This window comes from Cebus imitator, unplaced genomic scaffold (genome assembly GCF_001604975.1).
Source record: "Cebus imitator isolate Cc_AM_T3 unplaced genomic scaffold, Cebus_imitator-1.0 Scaffold263, whole genome shotgun sequence".
NCBI lineage: Eukaryota > Metazoa > Chordata > Mammalia > Primates > Cebidae > Cebus > Cebus imitator.
This window is the reverse complement of record NW_016107578.1, coordinates 2,120,904-2,135,806: the sequence shown is the minus strand read 5'-3', so window position 1 is coordinate 2,135,806 and position 14,903 is coordinate 2,120,904. Positions and strand designations below refer to the sequence as shown.

Genomic DNA, 14,903 nt, shown 5'->3' with positions numbered 1-14,903 from the left:
AAAAAAAAAAAAAAAAGAAAAAAGAAAACTTTGGTTTTATAGAATTAAGCAAACCCAGGTTCAGAAACTTGGCCTAAAGACTCCAAGGGAAGCCATCTTGACTCCCAGGCAGCTTGCTGCTTACCTGATACTACCTTGGTAACCACTTAGTAAAAATCATTTGAATTGTTTTACTTAATCAGATTCTCTATACAATACATCCGAGTGTTTGCTGTGCTTTAAAAAGTGATTGTATATTTGGTAAAAAGGATTTTGGAGGCACATCAGATAGTGAGCTCAAGATTAGAAGACAGGGTTTTGGATTATTTGAATGCATTCTGCCAGGGCTTTGCTTTCCCTCTGCCCTTTGATTTTATTCTGGTTAGGGAAAGACACGCTAGCTTGCAAAGATTAGCTTGCTTGTTGTTTTGGGAGGGGCGGTTCTCCTGTGGGCTTCCCATTACCATATTTTGCAGTCGTAGGGTTAAAAGCTGAATTGTCCCTAGGTTTTCTCAGCCTTGGCTCTGGTTGGCTTGTTTTAAAGCCTGAGCAGTAGAGGGCTAGGAGTGAATCAATCCCCCTTTCTACCCTCCTCAATAAAATTATTGGTAGAGAAATATATCATTGCCTCAGTTACTGTGTGCCAGGAGCCTCTTTTAAAGCTGTAAGTGTGTAGGTAGTAACCTCCATAGGACTGAGGTGACCGTAGGTCCTAGCCACATGCAGTACTGCTCCCCTAGTTAAGCTGCTGCTTGTTATGCCATTCTTTGTGGATTGTCAGCAGTGTCCCTGTGAGCTACCATGGACACAGGTTGCGCTGGTTTTGCTGGTAAAGCACTAGAGGTGGAAAGCGCTTGAGTCATGTGGGTAGTTAAGTGGTGGACTTGGAGCTGGGATAGTGCTATGAATAGTGCTCTCCACACCTTAAATGCATTAGAGGAACGCAGGATTTCTGTGAAGAGTCACTTTATATAAGGGATGGTTCTCACGTGGCCGGAGGGGTCCTTTTTCCTCAGGAGATGTGATGAGAGTTTCAGGGTATTGAGATTGCTGTTTCAAACTGCACACCCTTCCCTTGATTTAGAAACTCAAAAGTAGTGAGTGTTATGCACAGGAGCTGCATGGAGACATAGATAGGGTAGGAAGTCACTATTTGGTAGTCTTTTGTAGGTTAGGCACTCAATCTTTTTATTTTATTTATTTTTTTGAGATGGAGTTTCGCTCTTGTTGCCCAGGCTGGAGTGCAGTGGCGTGATCTCGGCTTGCTGCAACCTCTGCCTCCCAGATTCAAGCTGTTCTCCTGCCTCAGCCTCCCAAGTAGCTGGGATTACAGGTGCCCACCACCATGACCAGCTAATTTTTGTATTTTTAGTAGAGATGGGGCTTCACCATGTTGGCCAGGCTGGTCTTGAACTCCTGACCTCAGGTGGTCGACCCACCTTGGCCTCTTTGGTGTTGGGGTTACAGGCATGAGCCACCACACCTGGCCAAAAGTTTAAAAAAAAAAAAAAGCTGAGTTTTTTAATATATATATATACACACATATATATGGACTAGAGAAGAACATTCCTCTAATTTTATCCTGAAGATAACGAGAAAATAGGATTGAGTATGTTAAAAAAGAGCTTTTCAGGACATCACACTTTTACTATCACGTGATCTAAACTTGAATATGTTTTTTGTTTGTTTTAAAATAGAGTCTCTCTGTTACCAAGCTGCAGTGTCGTGGTGCAGTCATGGTTCATGGTACCCTTGACCTCCTGGGGCCGGACTGTCTTCCTCCTGCATAGCTGGGACCACAGTGGTGCCTGGCTAATTTTCTGTATTTTTTTTTTTTTTTTTTTTCCACTATAGAGACATGGTTTTGCCATGTTACCCAGGCTGGTCTCAGACTCCTGGAATCAAGGACTCAACTCACCTCAGCCTCCCAAACTACTGGGACTACAGGCGTGAGCCACCATGGCTAGTCTGCTTGAATATGAGTCTTGAATGATACTTCTTTTTGAGGGTTGTTCTCTACAAGTCTGTCAGGAATTGAGTTGTTGGTGGTAGATTTCCAAAAAGATCAATTTTTTAAAAGCTGGAAATGACAAGAGGTAGTTCTAACCTCATTTACTGAGGAAACCTCTCAGAGGAAATGATTAGCCAGAGAAGGGTTTGTTTACAGAGGTGCTGTGCCCATTAAGCATGGTGAGGGCTGCTTTCTCAGTGGTGAGTCATGTGATGTGGATTAACCCCAAACCAAATGCTCAGCTTACGTGGTTAGATTGGGAGGTTTATTCGTAGCCATAGTATGCACCTGTGGAATATAGGTTAGCTACTTTGTTACCTGCTTTGGCTGTAATTAGTTAATTATACATTTTGTAGCTTATAGGTAAGCTTAAGCAGTCTGTGAAAACAGACTGGAAATATTCATCATGGACTCTGTCAATTTTTTTTTTTNTCTTGCTGTCTCCAGGCTGGAGTGCAGTGGCACAATCTTGGCTCACTGCAACCTCTGCTTCCTGGGTTCAAGTAATTCCCCTGCCATAGCCTCCTGAAGAGCTGGGACAATAGGCATGTACCACCATGCCCAGCTAATTTTTTATATTTTTGTCGAGATGGGGTTTTACCATGTTGGCCAGGCTGGTCTCATACTCCTGACCTCGTGATCCACACAGGTTGGCCTTCCAAAGTGCTGTGTTATAGGTGTGAGCCAGTGCGCCTGGCCCAGAATGTTTTTTATTGTAAATCTTAAAGTATTTGGGACTTCAAAGTAACAATATTAAAATTCATTTCCATCTGTGAATCCTGTAGTGGACCACAATGTGTAGATCGTGTTACATTTTATGAGTTTTTCTAACACTTTCGTCATCATTTTCCAGGAAAGAGTAGGAGATGCATTGGCAGATGTATTCTGTTTGGTGGACTTTGGTGAAAGACTTTCTTTTGGAGTAGACAAGTGGCCTGGGTAACAGTCGTAAGTCTCCTGTGAAATCTGCTTTGTGGTGTGAAACCAGTCTTGTGGACTCAGGTAGATTACGTTCTAGGCATCTAGGGATTGGAGTGGCCATAACATCACCTTATCAGCCAGCCTGTGGAAAAGGAAGCCTATCGATTGGTATTGGTATAGTTGAGATCACAGAGGAACCTGCTTTCCTTAGTTTTATTTTTTATTTTTTGAGACAGAGTTTCACTCTTGTTGCCCAGGTTGGAGTGCAATGGTGCAATCTCGGCTCACCGCATCCTCCGCCTCCCAGGCTCAAGCGATTCTTCTGCCTCAGCCTCCTGAGTAGCTGAGATTATAGGCATGCACCACCACGCCTGGCTAATTTTTTGTATTTTTAGTAGAAATGGGGTTTCACCGTGTTGGCCAGGCTGATCTTGAACTCCTGACCTCATGATCCGCCTGCCTCAGCCTTCCAAAGTGCAGGGATTACAGACTTCAGCCACCACACCCAGCCTTTCCTTGGTTTTATTACCTTGTGTTGAGTTGGGTGTAGCTCATACCAGTGATACCCTTGCTGGGATACCCCTTGGCACTCTTGTGTTTGGGGGCTACAAAAAGTTAGTGACTTCAAAATTTTTCCAAGTAAATACATTGTTATTTATTTTTGAGACAGGGCTCTGTCTACCAGGCTGGAGTGCAGTGGTGCAATCATAGCTCACTGTAACTTTGAACTCCTGGACTTGAGCCATCCTCCCACTGCAGGTGCACGACACCATGCTCAGCTAGTTATTGTTTTTTAAAATAAAAACAGGGTCTTAGGCCGGGTGTGGTGGCTCATGCCTGTAATCCAAGTACTTTGGAGGCCAAGGCAGGCAGATCACCTGAGGTCGGGAGTTCAAGACCAGCCTGACCAACATGGTGAAACCCTGTCTTTAAAAAAAAAAAAAACAAAACAAAACAGGGTCTTAATGTGTCAAACTCCTAGGCCAAGTGACTCCCGACCTCATGATCCACCAGCCTCGGCCTCCCAGAATGCTGAGATTATAGGCATGAGCCACCACACCTGGCCTCAAGTAAATACTTTTTTTTTTTTTTTTGAGACAGAGTCTCATTCTATCACCCAGCCAGAGTACAATGGCACAATCTCTGTTCACTGCAGCCTCCGTCCCCTGGGTTCAAGCAGTTCTTCTGCCTCAGCCTCCTGAGTAGCTGGGATTACAGGCACATGCCACCACCCCTAGCTGATTTTCGCATTTTTAGTAGAGATGGGGTTTTACCATGTTGGCCAGGCTGGTCCTGAACTCCCGACCTTGATGATCTGCCCTCCTTGGCCTCCCAAAGTGCTGTGATTACAGGTGGGAGCCACTGCGCCCAGACTCAAATAAATACACTTTTAAAAACTCCTCCAGCTACTACCTGGTATGTAGGCACTACTTTTCTTTTACAAAAGAAAGTTACGTCCCAGAATAAAAATTAGCCATTTAGTTAAAGATACTTTTATAAATCATGAGTACCGTAGTCTTGGCTTTTTGTTTCTTTTTTTCCAGTTTTGTCATGGATCACAAACTGTGTAGTAGAGCCTGTGGTCTGGGAGTCACTGGATTCTCACTGGCGGGACACATAGGTCTCAGGAAGCATAAAGTACAAGGCTCAGTTGCTTGTGAAACTTGGGGTAGCTTCTGGCTTCTCACTTATTCCTAGTCAGCTCTCATCCGTGCCTCCCTGTAGTCAGAGGGGGTGCACTTGAGCTGGCAGCTGAGGGAAGAGCCCTGTCAGCCAGTGCACGGGCCTCCAAGCCTGATGGCTGCTGCCTAAAGATGGCTGGTATCACATTGTGGTGGCACCTAACACACAAAGGTAGAGTATGACTGGGAAGGCCATGCTGGAAAAACAGCCACCCTTCTTTGCCAAAGGTGGGATTGTTTGCTTGCTGTCTTCCACCTTTCAGGGTTGCTCAAACTTGAGTTGCCCAGCTTCTAAGTAGTATGGTTGTATAGCAATAGTTTGTTTGTCACCTTTTTGGATTTTTAAAAAGTGGTTAAAATAGGGCTGGGCGTGGTGGCTCACGCCTGTAATCCGAGCACTTGGGAGGCCGAGGCGGGTGGATCACAAGGTCGAGAGATCGAGACCATCCTGGTCAAAATGGTGAAACCCCGTCTCTACTAAAAATACAAAACATTAGCTGGGCATGGTGGCGTGTGCCTGTAATCCCAGCTACTCAGGAGGCTGAGGCAGGAGAATTGCCTGAACCTAGGAGGCGGAGGTTGCGGTGAGCCGAGATCGCGCCATTGCACTCCAGCCTGGGTAACATGAGTGAAACTCTGTCTCAAAAAAAAAAAAAAAAAAATGGTGAAACCCCGTCTCTACTAAAAATACAAAAAATTAGCTGGGCATGGTGGCGCGTGCCTGTAATCCCAGCTACTCAGGAGGCTGAGGCAGGAGAATTGCCTGAACCTAGGAGGCGGAGGTTGCGGTGAGCCGAGATTGCGCCATTGCACTCCAGCCTGGGTAACAAGAGCGAAACTCCGACTCAAAAAAAAAAAAAAGTGGTTAAAATATACATAAAATAGACCGTTTTAAAGCTTAAGTGTACAGTTGAAGTATGGTGTTTTGCAACAATCACCTCTGCCCATTCCTAGAATTTTTATTCTCATCCCAAATGAAATTCCATGCTCAGTGTTTAATAACTTCCCATTTCCACCTCCCCCTAGGTCCTGGTAACCTCTGTTCTACTTTCTGTGTATGGATTTGCTTATTATAGGTATTTAATAAGTGGAATCATGATATTTGGCCTCCAGTGATGGACTTATTTCACTGAGCATAGTGTCCCCAAGGTTTGTGCATGCTGTAGCCTGTGTCAGGATTTCCTTCCTTTTTGTGTTGAATAATATCCCATTGCATGGATATTCCATGTTTTCGTTTATTCTATTCATCTATTGGTGGATACTTGGGTTGTTTCTTCCTTTAGGTTTGTATGAATAATGCTTCTGTGAGCATTGGCATACGTGTATGAGTCTCTGCTTCTAATTCTTTTGGGTATATATACCTAGCAGTGGATTTTCTGGGTCATATAGTAATTCTGTGTTTAATTTTGAGTGACCCTGCTTCCCATGGCGGCTGCATCATTTTATGGCTCCTTTCCCCCCCTTTTTTTTTTATAATAACACTGTGAAAGACAGTTATTTGTCAAGCTAAAATTGGTGGGACCTATATGCACTACCTCGTATTTCTATTCCATGAAGTCTTGGAAATCATCTTTCTCTTTTCCCGTTTCTGTCTTGGAATTAACACACCTTGGTCGGTAGTTGGCCTCCCATTGTCTCTGTTACTGTCCATAGGAATATTTGTAAGTGCAGGAAAGTGTACCTTTCCTTGGGAAGACTTTCTGCCCTGTGATGCAGTTTACTTTGAATGTCTTAATTTCAAAACCAACATTACTCTTGTCTTTGCTTTTTTGAGACGGTCTTCCTCTGTCACCCTGGGCTGGAGTGCAGTAGGGTAATCATAGTTCACTGCAGCCTCGAACTCCTGAGTTTAAGTGATCCTCCCACCTTGCCCTCCCTGCTAGCTGGGACTACAAGTGCGCCACCACACCCGACTAAGTTTTATTTTGTTTTTGTAGAGACCAGGTATTGATATGTTGCCTGGGCTAGTCTTGAACTCCTGGCCTCAAACGATCCCCCCTTTTTGGCTTCCCAAAGTGCTAGGGTTACAGGTCTGAACCACCGCATCTGACCAGTAGCAGTCTTGTGTCATGTGTAACTTTATGTGGAATTGTAAACCTGGCAAATGAAATAATTATCTTTCATATTGTGCTGACATATAAATTCTTTACCTTTTTTCCCTCTCTTGAATTTAGTGAAGGAGAACGACCTGCTCAGAATGAGAAGAGGAAGGAGAAAAACATAAAGAGAGGAGGCAATCGCTTTGAGCCATATGCCAATCCAACTAAAAGATACAGAGCCTTCATTACAAACATACCTTTTGATGTGAAGTGGCAGTCACTTAAAGACCTGGTTAAAGAAAAAGGTAATGGTACTGGTGGTTGAATAGGGTAAGAAGGTTGGTGTGTCATCTTTTCTGTGGCTAATTCCTTGGTTATTTTTGGTCAGTGAAACTGGCTCTGGGTAGAGCATGTTCTTTCCAGGCTTAAGAGTGAAGCCCCCTTACCTCACCCCAGTTTTTTTTGTTGTTTTTTGTTGTTGTTTTTTTCTTTTTTTGTGGTCATGCCCCTGTGTGTCAAACCGGATGGTTTGTATGGTCCTTTGGCCTACAGATTATTTTACTGGCTTAGTATGGTTAATAGGGCTTGAATTAGGCTTCAGGGGATCCTTCTTCTGTTGAAATTTTTTGAATTTTGCACGTTAGGTGGGAGAGGTTTTTCTTTTCTTTTTTCTTTTTTTCCCCTTTTTTTAAGCTTTTTAAGTTTCACAGGAAGATAGCTTGTTTAAAATTTTATGGGTGTCTTCCTGGGATCAAAATTTGGTAGCTGGACCTTATCCTTCTTAGATTCCAAACTATAAAATGTTATCTTCTATTTTAACTGTTAGGGTTTTTCCCCTCTGGGGAAAAAATAGAGTAGAGCTCAAGGTATCTGCTTTGTAATGCGGTGCCTTAGCATGTGCATTGTCATAGCTTAGATGACACTTTCCAGTGGGGAGGCAGGGGAAGCAACCAAGCTCTGCTGCCACCAGGAGGCCTGTCTCTGGTCCTCACCCTCGTGCACACTGCAGTATCCTCTTTCTCTATCCTCTTTCCCTCCTGTGCTGCTGTTGTCTTCCTTTCTTTCCTGATTTCTTGGCCCTGCTGGTGGCATTTAGGACTAAAGAGGCTGCCTAACCCTGGTTTAGACAACACTGTGGTAGAGAACAATTTGTATATTGCCTTGAGGCACCCCCAACCACCCACCCTGTCCTAGACTCATACTACCCTTCATGGAATCTTTGCATGACTGAAAGGTATTGGTTTTCTGGAGCATTCATTATGAAAAGAGATGTGAGCTTGATTTGTCAAATGATTTAACATTTCAGTGACAGAGATGCCCCATGGATAGGCCATTTTGGTATGTGTACTGGTGCTCCCTGCATTGGGTTTGGAAATTATGAATGGCACTGCCATCATTGTCCCATCACTTGTTTTGACCATGACATGCAAGAAGCACTAGGCACTGTGAAACTCTCCGTACAGTAACGCGTGCTGCTCCCACGTGGTATTTCTCCAGATAACACAGATGGAAAAACGTTTTGGTGTGCGATTGATGTTCCTGCCTTGATCAGCCAAATCATTCCTGCCAATGCTCCTAGGGCAAGAGTGAAGTTTCTTCTTTTTGTCTGAAGGGCGTGTCATGCTGCATCCCAGATGCAGTGTTCTTGGTTTTTGGGACTGCTGCTTCAATATAAGCTTAGAATTTCTGTACAGTACAGTTGGGCCTCATTCGAATTAGCTTTTGGAATAACCTCCAAATTTGTGTTCTCGTGATTTGGTTGAACTGCTGAATTGCTATTTCCATTGATAATAAGGTATAGTAGTTCCAAGAACCAGGAATGTGGCTTTGAAAATGCAATTGTTAGAATTTTGTAAGAGATTGCAGGCCAAATTATTTTTTCATTTTTAGGAGTGTGTGAACCAGTTTTGGGACATGATGGATAAAGTAGGTGACACTTTTACTGCTTTACCATTCAGTAATTCGGTTTGGGAAACCTTAAAGCTGGTAGCAGCAGCAGCCATGGTGTTTCTGGATGTAGAAGCAGTTCACCTTAATTCACTATTTTGCACCCTTAAGTGTGGAGCCAGCCTGGTGGTTGATTCGGATACTTCCAAACTGGTTCTCATATTCCCCTGGCATACTGCTATGAATGCCTGGGCTCAGCCCTCTCAGTGTATTTTTGGTGGTGTAATTCAGAATTACAGGTGTGCAGTAAATCAGTTATTTTTAATGAGCCTTAAAATGTTCTTGTTTAGAGCTCCCCTGTACTGGCTAAATTAATTACTTTGCTGTTAAAATTATTAGCAGTATAGGATTGTGGGTAAAGTGACTCAGAAAGGTAATCTTTTTATGGTAATGCTTATATTCAGTATGCGAAGTCTAAGGAAATTTACTGTTTACATACACATGACTCCTTAAGAAATACTCTTTTTATTATGTGTTTTTAAAGGTACATTTTTTATTCCTGTTTTGGCATACAAAAAATGTTTAAGTGGTTAGTTTAAATTTGAAATCTGTTGCCAATAAGCTTTAAGTTTTTTGAAGATTTAATACACAGGAAGAACTGGCAGATTGAGGCACTCACAACCCTAAAAGTATTAGTCTCAAAATAATTCCAAACCACAGAGATTTGGGCCGTCATAATCTAAGCAGTCTATCACTGTGTTTTAAGGTCTGATGAATCTTGGCCTTGTTTCAGGACATGAGTAGAACAAGAACTAGAGTTAGTTGTTGAAATTTTCTGTCATTGTAGCACTATCTAATTGTAGCTTCTCAGAACTAAAGTAGCTAGCTTTGAGAGAGCAAGAGGGTGGCTTTTTTCCTAAGGATACTCCCGGGGGAGATTGTCTCACATGCGCCTCCCTCACTCTTGATCCTCTTCCCCCATCTTTCATACCAGCTACATATTCTCCAGCTCTAATTTTGGCATTTAGCAGCATCTAGAATCTCCTGTTGATAATCCACATAGGAAGTGAACTGGTCATTCATGCCTTTGAAAGTGACTTAACAGTCCACACTTCCCCAGTTTGTATCCTGACAGGTAAAGGGTTACACATCTTAAAGTTATTGACCATAAGTACTGGGTAGGAAATACAAAGATTTCTGTGAGCAAAAGGCGATCTTAGGCTTTTAAACTCAGTGTTGTGCTACATGTGTTTGAGACCATCAAGTCCTGTGTGGAAAGAGGAAGCTCCTTGCTGGGCTGCTTCTCCTGGCCTCACCAGGCAGCCAGCAGCACCCAGATGGGGCAGCGCCACTGGAGCAAAACTGAGCTGCACCTGCAGTGAGTAAACAGAGCCTGGGTTGAGAAAGAAAGGAAGGTTGGGGATGTAGTTTGCCCTCAGTCAATCCCAAGTTTAGCAGCAGTCCGTTTAACTTGTGTAAGCAAAGATTTCTTTAAGCAGTTAATCCTTCTGTTAGTATTTCATGCTCCACTTTAAGTAAATTTCAAATTGCAGCTGACAGAAAACTAAGGCCCAGAGGGCAAGTGTAGTCCAATAGAAAGCCTCCCATCTTGGTTCCCGGCGTTGTGGCAGAAATGTATTGTATTAGGCAGAAATGTATTTTCAATTTAAATAAAATTCCTGCCCAGTCTGTTCATGTTCCTCCATATTTTCCTTGGTTGGAAATGCAGCCTGTATTTCATTTTATTTTATTTTTTTGAGATGGAGTCTCAATCTTTTACCCAGGCTTGAATGAAGTGGCGTGATCTTGACTCACTGCAACCTCCGCCTCCAGGGTTCAAGCAATTCTCCTGCCTCAGCTTCCCAAATAGCTGGGATTATAGGTGCCCACCACCACACCCAGCTAGTTTTTGTATGTTTAATAGAGACGGAGTTTCTCCATGTTAGCCAGGCTGGTCTGGAACTCCTGACCTCAGGTGATCCACCCTCCTTGGCATCCCAAAGTGCTAGGATTACAGGCGTGAGCTACCACGCCTGGCCACGACCTGCACTTTAGAAAGGCCTGTTATGCTAAAGTGTTCATGTTTGTGAATAGTTGAGCCCCAGCATTGCAGCCTGTCTGGTTTACTATGTGTTCTTTGGTGTTAGGGAAGCAATACCGTTCTGCTATTGCCATGCAATTAAGGAGGAATGTGGGCTCAGTCATTTCCTAACTTGTCCATAAGCCAAGTAGTTGTGTAGAATAAATATTTTGCCATGTTTCAAGATGTCTTTATATTAAAGAGTATGCATGTGTTCTGTGTACCCCCCTACCCCAATAGAGTGGCTACCTGATAATAGATCATTATGAGGTGAAGAATGTTTGACAACATGCCTGACTTTCAAGCCACCCCACCCCTGTGAAAAAAAATTCTAGGCTTTATCACATATGAATTCTCTTCAGTGAAGCTTTAGCCTCTGTATTCCCTCTATTTTTTTTTTTTTTCCTCCCATTTCAGACTTAGGCAGTAAATGGGAACACAAAAACAAATACTTATTTTGATAAATGTTTGTGCAGGGAGAGTGAGATCACAGTAGCTCCAAGGGACCACCTGAGTTATTTTTGGTTTGCGCATCTTATCCTTCTGATGTGTTTTAAGAATAAGGCAATCTTTTTAATAATTCACTTAAATGTTGGTCAAAAATGGTGTCTTAGAGCATTTTAAATAGAAGTAAGATAACATTTGGTGTTAGATTTTTTAATGTCTTAGTTTTTTCATTTCGATGTTTCGATTTTTAAGCGCAATAGAATTTGTCTTAGCAACCTACTCTTGGGATTCCGTGAATTACATCCATGTTTACCCAGGGAGAGGAGCAACTGTATTTTTTATTAATATCTGCGAGTGCCGTTTCTGTAAGACCGCTGCTACTGCCAAGCTGTCACCTCTGCCCCTGAGTCCTGACTGTGTGATCTGCTTTGGATGGTTTGTTCATTAAACTTTGTGGAATGTGACCAGACTGTGGTTACTTGTCAAAATTTGCCCTCACATTCTTGTCAATAGTTGTGCTGACTATATGAAACAAATCTTTGCTTTGTTTATTGTAGAACCAAAAGGGAGGTGGTCTTTTAAAGGCTTCATCTTCCTATAGGAAACTATGAATTAGCAGCTGTTATACAGATCCCTTAACACTGAATTGATGGTCTGTCAGGGTAGAGGTTGGAATTTTATGAGTTTGTGAGGAGCGTGGTCATTACTGATGATCTCGGGGACAGCATTACTCATCCTGGACCCTCAGGTGACTGCTAAACAATGATACCATTTAGGGGAAAAAGATGGAGAAGGTTTTAAGCAAATTTTTAGTACAAAGGATTGAAGTTAGGTGTGCCATTACTAGACTATACTGTTACATGGAAAAAGTCCTAATTTCTAAACCTCTCTTTTTGTTAAAGTGGTTATAGCCATGGAAAAAAGTTTGGTTTGGACTTGCTTGGTTTCTAGGTTGCAATGACAGCTTTTTGATCAAGTGTCTTTATGGACACAGACCAGAAACTTCAAATGTAACAGGATTTGAATTTGGACAACATGGTTGCAGCTATCTTGAATTAGTTATTGTGAGTCTTTTATTTTTTTAAAGGTTATTAGGTGGTAGTCATAGCTGGTAGGAAGTAAACTTGGGGCCTTATTCATTCACTGTTTTGACACTGTGGCATTTTCATCAAAGTGGAGACAAGGGTTGGTGGTCCTTGAATGGCTGCTGCTCTTGAAACAAATGGCTTTTAACGTGGTCTCAGGGCTGCTGCATTTTTTGAACTGCTTTGCTTTTTAAAGGTTAAGTAAAGTCACTCCGTACAACTGTCCCTTGGCTGCAGTCATTTTTCAGTTTACCCCACAGGAGTACATACTCCAAAAGTTAAGTTAAACCGATCCCTCCTATTTTCATTCTTCATTTCTTTGCACTAATTATTCTTTGTCCTTCCTGTTTTGTACAAAGTGCTAGTTTGGTTCTGAAACATTTCAGGAGAGGACAAAGAAGGTGAGGCTCTAGATGTAAACACTTGGCTTTCTTGCCTCACTGAGTGTGTAGAGCCATTAATACGTCCTTCAGGTTTTTAAATTTTTTGTAAAATAATTTTATCTTGTTTTTTATTAAAAATTTTCCTTCCTATAGCCTCATAATTTTAATGTCCTTTGAACAAAAGAGTTGGAATAGGCAGGACTTGTCAAGGTCATTAGGTGGGTTATTTTTATCCTTTTTCTGCTAAACCAAACTGATCCAGAGAACAACAGAAGCCCATGATTTGACTTTGGAGAGTCTGGTTAGAGATTGTTTTCTCCAGGTTAACACTTGACATTTGTTTTGTGTGTGCCATCTTCAAGTTCAGCAGCCATTTTGGTGGTTGTCTTTATGGAGTCTAACATCTGGTCATGGTGGTCATGAATTGGCAATCCAAACCTTGAGGAAAAGCTGCAGAAACTTTTCAAATGCTTTGGTTTTTTTTCCCTTTTGTGTAGATTAGAATCATGTGAGTCTGTTTAACTCTTTAGATATAAAATCTGAGTCCTAAATTTGAATTTATTTGTGTCCTTTAATGGGGAGGTTTAGAAAGCAGCAAGAATGAAGCCTGGCTTAATTCACTGAAGAGAATCCAGATGCTGCTGTGGTTTTGTGATCTTACTATATTCGAACATTCTGCCTCTACAGCTGTGGAGCCTAGTGCTGTGTGCAGGACCAGCTATAGAATTTGTGGGGCCCAACACAAAACCAAAACAAGGGGCCTCTTGTTAAAAGATTAAGAATGTCATGGCAGCATTAACAGCATTAAACCAAGCTGAGGCCCCCGAGTGCGGGGCTCTGGACGACTGCACGGGTTGCTCACCTGTGAAGCTGGCCCCCCGGCCATGTGTGCCTGTGAGCTTATACCTTTGCATACATGTGTCCTTGTATTTATACCATGTGAGCTCAGCACGATGGCATCGTAATTTGTATGCATTTCACCTACTTGCCACCAATGAGATTGTATGTATAAAACTGTTTTCCTCCCCTCCCCAAAAAAGTAAATCACGCAGACTTCTTTCCTATAGATTTGGATTGCCTCTAGTCATGAATGAGTTTTCCAGACAGGGAAATTGATATGGAAATCTGTGGAATAGCTTGTTTGTGGTGGGAGGAAAATCAAGGACATATTGTTAACGTGTTTTCACCTACTTTTACTGCACACCTGTAATGCCTAGTTCGGTGGTTTAGAGAATATGGAGTGTTTCTGGGCTTTCTTATAAGGCAGAGGCTCCATACAAGGTTGCTGATGATTGTTCTAAATTCCCATTGTTTTCTTGGCTTTTCTCCCTTGGTTTATGTGTCGTCTGGAAACTGATTTGTAGTTGGTGAGGTAACATACGTGGAGCTCTTAATGGACGCTGAAGGAAAGTCAAGGGTAAGTGTCTGAGAGAATTTCTTCTGTGGATTTACTACATGAAAAATGTAACTGTATGGTGGCGTGGAATCGAATGAAATCAGGAAGGCAGTGAGTGCTCATGTTACAGTAGCTATGTTTGATTTTGCCAAACATTCGAGTGGGGTGGGAGGGGATTTGCAAACGGGAGTCCCGCTTTTCCAAATGGCTGGCCAAAGAGCTTTTTGGTATTCTGTTTGGATGCCCAATTTGGATAACTGGGGACCAATAGCAGCATTGTCTCTTTGTTAACAGAGGAATTGGCTGTGTGTGAATTATGCATGGAATTTTAGCGGTGGTATAATTAATGTAAAAAGTGTGTTCTTGTCTAGAAAATTTTACTCTTGGTTGTTTGCTGAATTTGAAAGTTGTGTGAACCAAAGATTCCGAAAAGTTGCCTTTGTGCCAGTAAATTGTAAACCAAATATTAAAAACCTGAATGTTCAAAATTGGCCTAGTTTAAAGAGAACATAAACTATTTTCTGTCGTGCATTAGAATGGCTTAGAATAATCAAAAGGATGAGCTTAACTTATGAAAGGGATGGATTTAGGAGGAATATGATAAGGACTCGATTGAGTACTAGAGGGAAGCAGATCTAAAGTTGGTGTGATTTCTTGGAGACCCTGAATTTAGGTCTGCTTATTACAACGTCAGCAGCTCTAGTGCAATGCTGGTAACGCGTAGGAGAGGGAAATATTAAGGAGCCCAGCTTTTTACAAGGAAGGCAAGGCGAGGCACTTCTGTCAGCTTCCCCTTAAAAGGGTTCATTTTGAAAGACTAACTTTGTGACATTAATCATATTTTTAGTCTGTTTATAACTGTCACTGGTATTTACTATTGTTTTCTTTTCTTTTTCCCCTTCCTTGCTCTTCTGACTGGTCTCTGGCTTTCTCCAAAGGGATGTGCGTAAGTATCATCTAATTACTTAATGGTATTTGAACTTTCTAACTTGT

The 14,903-nt window shown here is 42.2% G+C and overlaps 1 protein-coding gene across 6 annotated transcripts in view; it reads left to right on the top strand.

The window, feature by feature from the left end:
• Positions 1–14,903, top strand: part of HNRNPM (heterogeneous nuclear ribonucleoprotein M) — a 44,949-nt gene that overhangs the window by 4,645 nt on the left and 25,401 nt on the right. For 5 of the 6 annotated variants that reach the window (XM_017500086.2, XM_017500085.2, XM_017500083.2 and 2 more), the window contains exons 2-4: positions 6,768–6,937; positions 13,879–13,931; positions 14,849–14,856. In XM_017500086.2, the coding sequence (XP_017355575.1) occupies positions 6,768–6,937; positions 13,879–13,931; positions 14,849–14,856 (231 nt within the window). The remainder of the gene's footprint in view (positions 1–6,767; positions 6,938–13,878; positions 13,932–14,848; positions 14,857–14,903) is intronic. The other variant, XM_017500088.2, reaches the window with a different exon arrangement.